The sequence below is a fragment of the Anneissia japonica genome, unplaced genomic scaffold (assembly GCF_011630105.1).
Source record: "Anneissia japonica isolate Jap-2015-1 unplaced genomic scaffold, ASM1163010v1 scaffold287839_len198389_cov133, whole genome shotgun sequence".
Lineage (NCBI taxonomy): Eukaryota > Metazoa > Echinodermata > Crinoidea > Comatulida > Comatulidae > Anneissia > Anneissia japonica.
Window position 1 is genome coordinate 14068 of NW_022698111.1, and position 7736 is coordinate 21803.

General features: G+C 29.9%; 1 protein-coding gene across 1 annotated transcript in view; it reads right to left on the minus strand.

Moving 5' to 3' along the window:
• Positions 1-4238, minus strand: part of LOC117102404 — an 11100-nt gene extending 6862 nt beyond the window's left edge. The window contains exons 1-3 of the mRNA XM_033242657.1: positions 4210-4238; positions 3768-3870; positions 1168-1249 (exon numbers count right to left, since the gene is read on the minus strand). Coding sequence (XP_033098548.1) covers positions 1168-1189 — 22 coding nt within the window. The 5' untranslated portion in view covers positions 1190-1249; positions 3768-3870; positions 4210-4238. The remainder of the gene's footprint in view (positions 1-1167; positions 1250-3767; positions 3871-4209) is intronic.
• Between the last annotated feature and the right edge of the window lie 3498 nt (positions 4239-7736).

Genomic DNA, 7736 nt, shown 5'->3' on the forward strand with positions numbered 1-7736 from the left:
TCCAATTCCATCATACCATTCTGATATATCATGCAACAGCTGACGATAATCCTCATCGGAAATTCCTAGAAAAAATGTAATAATAAACATACTGTAAGTCCTCGAATTGAAGCCTACTGGGTTTAATCTCGAGATGGAGCCCATCTTGAATTGAAGCCCCCTCCCAATTTTTAGTTTGCAAAATTAGCCTTGAAAAGAAGCCCTTCTAAAAAAAAAAAAGCCCATAGGCTTCTTTTCAAAATGGCACAGGCTTCTTTTCAAGATAATACAGTCACATACACTGTACATTAATTTTAGAAAACAAAATAAATTACAGTAAATACAAGCTTGGTTTATACAGTAGTTTAGGTGATTTAATGCCAGTTAAATACACTCCATGATACAGATTGATGTTACAATCGCTTTATTTATTGTTTTACAGTACAAATTCACAAAATGTACAGCATTCAAAAGTGTTTGATCTTTAGTATATTTATAGCTTTGTCACCTACTAGGGGTAATGTTTTGATTGGTCACAACAATTTGGGTACATGTGCATATGAAAGCTTGCAAATATGGATAATCCTTCGTTCCTGATGATGACATAATTAATGTCAAAATATTGAATCCCAACACGATGGCGTGCATTTTTTTGATACTTGGAGTGTGTATTATACTATCTTATCTGAGATTAATCAGTGCACCTTTTGGTTTTACGTATTGCTGAGTATTAACTTTAGTGTAAAGTTTTACTACAAGATATCACATACCTTGATTTGATTGCTCAGATTTAATAAAGTATAGAAGGCCAGCGTGACTTTACAGGGCTCACATCCAAATCTCTCACACTACTCATGGAGAGGCTATGCTCCTCTCCATTAATTCATCACCATCACTGAATGTGTTACATTGGTAATTAATAACTCATTTCATCTTTTCCATCTTTTTGCAAATGTCTCTCCTACACAATTTTCAGCATTAAAAGGCAAACAAACAATTTATTTTTTAGCCTAATACTGGTTCACTAACTCCGAGTGCAGGAACCTTTTGGATAATAAACACAACATTTTTTGTCAGTAAATAGAAGATTCCAAATAAGTACAGCACACCATATGAATAATTATACACGCTAGTAATGAATGCAACCAGCATTATTTTGTTAATGTTTATAAAACAATGTTAGCTTACCCTTTGTGGTTTCTTCTGCCATATTGACTTTCTTTTTAATAAACTTTTACCAGTTGTGGTACTTTATACACTGTGGTTTGACCTGTGAAAATTCAGAGGTAAAAAAATATTAGTAATTACAAAAAAAATAAAAAATGTTTTTGTAAGAAAAGTTTGTAGGCAAATGCCAGTAGCTTTTATAATGAAGAGCATTGAAAAAATGTCAAATCAAAATGATATCATTATCAGAAATCAGATAAAACTTTATTTTCTGTTAAAAGAAACTGTTTTGCTCAAAAACCAATAAGAACAAAATAAGAACATTTTGAGCCTGAAATCGGCCAAAAAATAAGATGATTGAGTCTGGCCAAAATTTTACTGGTTCTTAACAAAGATCTAAAATAACAAGATAGCGTTTTTCCGCGATTTCTGCGTGCAAATTCTGTAATAAATAACGCAGTGTAGGACGCCCTCTTGCAATTACAATTACTTTTCAACTTTGACATCTATGATCTCAGCGCAAATTCTGGAACAACCGCCATAGTAACAACTAGCTAGGACGATCTCATTCAATTACAATTACTTTCTATAAAGATCTTATAAACACAAGATAGTGTTCGCCACGATTTACGCGTACAAATTCTGTATTAACGCATGAACGGCGCCTCTTGCAAAATTGAAAACTTTTGAACCTTGACCGCTCTGACCATAGCGTATGCTGTGCGACTTTACATTTATGCGTAACAATTAGAAGCGTACGATTTACAATGCGCCCTCTACTTAGAACATAAGGAACAAATTAACATACTTGGTAACAAAATTTGGCGTAACGCGAACACCCTACATCAGATCAATGGCAACGACTAGGACGCCCTTTCCCAAAACTGATTACTTTCCTCTGCCAAATCGAAGCTTCTATTTGTTATGTGTAAAATCGTGTAGAACGTATCTTGTGTTTATAAGGTCTTTGCTTTCTATTGTTTTCTGTGTGAACTGGATGCTTCTATTTGCTTATACACGAAAAACGCTATCTTGTAATATTATAAGATCTTTGGTTCTTACTCTATAAAAAAAGTGTTATTTTTATGGACTGATGTGATGTAATCGGTAGTCACTTCTTACATATATATATATATAGATTAAAAGACAAAATACTGAAAAACAACAATGCTGTGGGAAACAATGGGTGGATCTCGGTAGAGATACAAAAATGATAAGCAACAGCTAAAAAGTAAACTAAGTAAACAGCCAGAAATAGAACCAGAGCTTTCGGACAACACTAGTCCTTCCTCAGTGGCGAGTGAGTGAGGGTTGAAAAAGCCAGATAGTATAAAGTGAGAATTTCATGCAAGCATAGAAACAATAGGCTGGGTGGGATTAGAATAAACAGCCTTTATTAAACAGGAAGGCCAAAACTAAACTTTAGAGGCATGCCTCAATGAATAAGCCAAATGATTTATCCAGAATAATTTGGAATGACATAGGTTTAATTTAGTGTACTGGGAGAACGTTCCTAATATTGAGTCCAAATGGTGTGGTGGTTTTATGTAAAAGTTCCCAGTGATTCTCTTTATCTTTGCGATTTTTGTCGCTCCAATTGGCATTATGGTCAATTGCAATCACTCTGAAATTTGAAATTGAATGACCAGCTAAATTGAAATGTTCGGCTACTGGTTGATCAAGCTTAGATGTTCTGATAGCTGATCCGTGTTGTGTCATTCTCATATGGAGAGTGTTTTTTGTTTCTCCAACATATTGTTTACCACAAATATTACAATATATGAGATAAATGACACTTTTGGTGAGGCAATTAATTGATTGCCTTATCCGAAATATGTGGTTTGTTTGGTTGCTCTTGAATGATTGTGTAGAATCAAGCAAGGAGCATGTTTTGCATGATGAACCACAAAGATGACTACCCAAATTATGGCTGTAGCAAGAGTTAATTTGCCTCTTGAATTTAGATTGTACTAATATATCACGAAGGTTAGGTGGTCTGCGATAGGTTATGAACGGTGTATCCGGAAAACAGACCTAAGACGATCTGTGGTCTGTAGAATGGGCATATGTTTCTGAATTATAGCCCTTAGTGGTGGAAACCTAGGGTGATAGGTAGTGACCAGTGGCACTCTGGTCGATCGCTGACGTGGTTTGTACGTCAGTGTTTGAGCACGAGGTATGTCCTTTGTTTTTTTTACAGCATTTCGATGGGTCCTCGATGATAATTTCTATTCCGGAGATGTCCGGATATCTCTTCTGTGCGATTTTGAAAATCTAAATCCGAAGAACAAATGCGTCTCATGCGCAATGCTTGGCTGTACGGAATGTTTTTTTTACAGTGCGGGGGATGACAGCTGCTAGGGAGCAGGTACATATGCTTATCCATGGGTTTACGGAAGAGATCAGTTTTGAGTGCACCATTTTCCATGGTCACGGTGATGTCCAGAAAATCTACACTTCTTGTGGATTTGTTAGCAGTGAATTTGATTGTGGGATGAGCCGAATTAATGTTCAACAGGAATGTATCCAAACTATCTTCACCATGGGTCCAGATCATGAAAATATCATCAATTATATATTATATATATATATATAAGAAGATATTATAAATTAGTCCCTACCTTCTTTGGTATATGCTTTGTCAATGTGTTCAATGACACATTTGGAAATTGTTTCCTTCTCTTACGCTGAAATTGCGTGTGCCACTTCAATTTCAGAGTTCACCTTTACGATAATAATTTAATATTTAGGCAAGTGCTAGGCATTTGATGTCACAGGTTTTTGTCAAATAAAATTTAAATGTAAGTCTGGACAGGGCATTACACTAGGATAAGCATCAGCTTTACTAGCCTAGGCGCTGACCATCGGGTGTAGCCTAGGCCCTCTAGCCTAGTTAGGTAAGTACTTAAATAGGCCTGGAAATAGGGCGCGCCTGCGGCCTACCTGTCTCTTTAGGCCTAGGCCTAGGGCCTAGCTCGACAGTGGTGGTAAATAACCGAAGGATCTCGAGCCTTACTAATCACAATATTATAATCATATGTCAAAAAATTCCAATATAATTACCCTAAAAATCATTTAGGCCTAGAATCAAGATGTATAATAATCATAACTTCCGTGTGACCACCTAGGCCTGGCTGAGGCTATCGGCACTGCCGCAGTGCGAAAAAAAGCTGCTGTTTTCTATCGGCACTGCCGCAGTGCCAAAAAAGCTGCTGTTTTCTATCGGCACTGCCGCAGTGCCAAAAAGCTGCTGTTTTCTATCGGCACTGCCACAGTGCGAAAAAAGCTGTTATTTTCTATCGGCATTATTGCCGCAGTGCGAAAAAAGCTCCGATTTTCTATCGGCACTGCCGCAGTGCTAAAACACTGCAGTTTTCTATCGGCACTGCCACTCGAAAAGCTGCTGTTTAATTATCAAATGGATGTTTTTATCTATAGATTATGGTATCAATAATTGGTTCGATCTAGCCTAGCCTATAATATTGTTAACATTATATTATATATGTTTTACAATTAAATTATAATTATTTCTAATTATTAAATATATACATAGCCTATATCTAGGCCCATATACATAAAACAAAAAATAAAAACACAAAAATTTAAAATAAAATAGTAGTAGTAGTAATAATAATAATAATAATAATAATAATAATAATATAATAATAATAACAGTGCTCGAAATGAATAAAAATTGTTTAATTAATGAGATGAATCAGCATATATTAAATCAACTTGCGTCTATGCAAAACCTGTTTTTTTAAAAATAAATGTGTTATCTAATTTATTCTGCTGTCTTAAAAAATAATCTTTATTTTCTATGATAATTTTATCCACATAATTCATGTTTTCAATGTTAGTATGGTTGATAAATAATACATAAAATAATAATAATAATAATAATAATAATAATAATAATAATAATAATGAAGGTGCTCGAATAATGCTTTAATAAAGAATTAATAATACTTCAATAGGACTATTTGCGATAGTGTGATTAATGAGATATTTGTTGAAATATTTAATAGGTATAGGCTTATACCATTAATAATGCTTCAGCATATTAAATCAACTTACGTCTATAGATGTAAAATCTGGTGGGTTTTTTTTCAATAAAATGCATTTAAACAATTCAGTGGGCCTAACGCTGGATGTAAATGTAAAACAAAACAAAAAACAAAAGCATCGCCAAAGTGTTTTCATGTATGCAAATGCTAATACTATCGCGCGATTACCGCGTAGTTTTGGTAAGCAGAGCTCAGGATGGTCCACACGAGGCGACGAATATCCGTCGAAATGCCTTATAAATAAACTGCAATTATGTAAATAACTTTCACAAGAACTTTACGAATATCTTAATTAATATAATCTTAATTAATTTAAATTAGTTAATTACTAATTAATTAATAGATTGATATAAACATTGTGACCTTATAACTACAATTTATTTAATATGTTTTAAATAATAAATACAAGAATCCTGCAACTAATCAGGTCAGAAATTGGCATCAAAAGTAATAATTTTTCAATCGCGATCTTCGTATTTGTCGGTTCATGGAAATAGCGACGATAAACATATAATAATTAGTTTATTATAGTTATAATAATAATTATATATATAATTATTATTATATACATATATTATTATTATATTTTTATTATATATATATGTATATATATATATATATATTATATATTGTGTATAAGAGACAGATGTAAAACAAAACAATACATATACATATATATACATATATACATATACATATATATACATATATACATATACATATATATACATATATACATATACATATATATACATATATATGTATATATACACATATATACATATACATATATATATATATATATATATACATATACATATATACATACATATACATATAAACATATACATATATACTTATACATTTACATATATACATATATATATATACTATACATATGTATATACATATACATGTACATATATATATACTATACATTATTATTATTTATATTAATAATATTTTTTGAAACAGAATAAAATAGGTAAAATTTTATTGAAAAAAAACCAAACAAATTTAACATTTACGACGTATTGTTGATTTAATATGCTGAATCATTATTAATGGTATATAGGCCCACCTATTATATTTCTATAAATTAATCAACAATTATCTCATTAATCACACAGTCGTAAATAGGCCTATTGAAGCATAATTGAAATGTTATTAATTATTCACTAAAGCATTACTCGAGCACCTTTATTATTATTATTATTATTATTATTATTATTATATATATATATATTATTTATCAACCATATTAACATTGAAAACATGAATATGCATATGTGGATAAAATTATCGCAGAAAATAAACTTATAATTTATAAGATTATTTTATAAAACAGAATCAAATAGATAATGTTTTTATTTAAAAAGCAGGTTTTGCATGGACGTAATTTTGTTGATTTAATATGCTGAATCAGTATTATTGGTATATAGGCCTACCTATTATATTTCTATAACTAAATCAACAATTATCTCATTAATCACACTATCGTAAATAGTCCTATTGAAGCATTATTGAAGTATTACTAATTATTCACCAAAGCATTATTCGAGCACCTTTATTACTATTATTATTATTATTGTTATTATTATTTTTTTATATATTAATATATATATTATTATTTTATCAACCAGATTAACATTGAAAACATGAATATGCATATATGTGCATAAAATTATCGCAGAAAATAAACTTATTATTTATAAGATTATTTTTAAAAACAGAATCAAATATATAACGTTTTTATTTAAAAGCAGGTTTTGCATTGACGTAATTTTATTTAATATGCTGATTATTACTATTTCATTATTCAAACTATCGTAAAATTATTATTATTATTATTTAATATTATTATTATTGTTATTATTATTATTATTATTATTATTATTATTGTTTGTTGATTTTTTGTTTTATGTATATGCCTAGGCCTAAATAATATATATTGTATACATTTAATATTTTAATTAGAAATAAATATTTAAACTAATTGTTAAACAAATATAATATAATGTTAACAATAATATAGGCTAAGATAGACCTAATCAATTATTGATATAATAAAAGCAAATATTTAGAACATCATTAATACAACACCTTTATGACAGTCCAGCCCTCCAAATCTTGTTTTAATAAATAACTGAATTCACTTTAATGATATATTTTAATCTTCATTCATTATTATTATTATCATTTACTTTTTATTATTATTTTATTATTATTATTATTATTATTATTATTATTATTATTATTATTATTATTATTATTATTATCATCATTATTATTATTATTATTATCGTTGTTGTTGTTATTGTTATTATTAACAACATTGAAATTATTATTATCATCATTATATTATTATTATGTTTTATATTTTAATATTTGATAACTTGGGCTATTGTCTTTGTCATTAACATTATCATTGTTTCTCTGGAAGGCGTCTTGTACAGGGACATGTTCCTTTTTGCCTAACCAGTCTCATTACGTTTTGAGTGAAATAAAATTATGAATTATGAA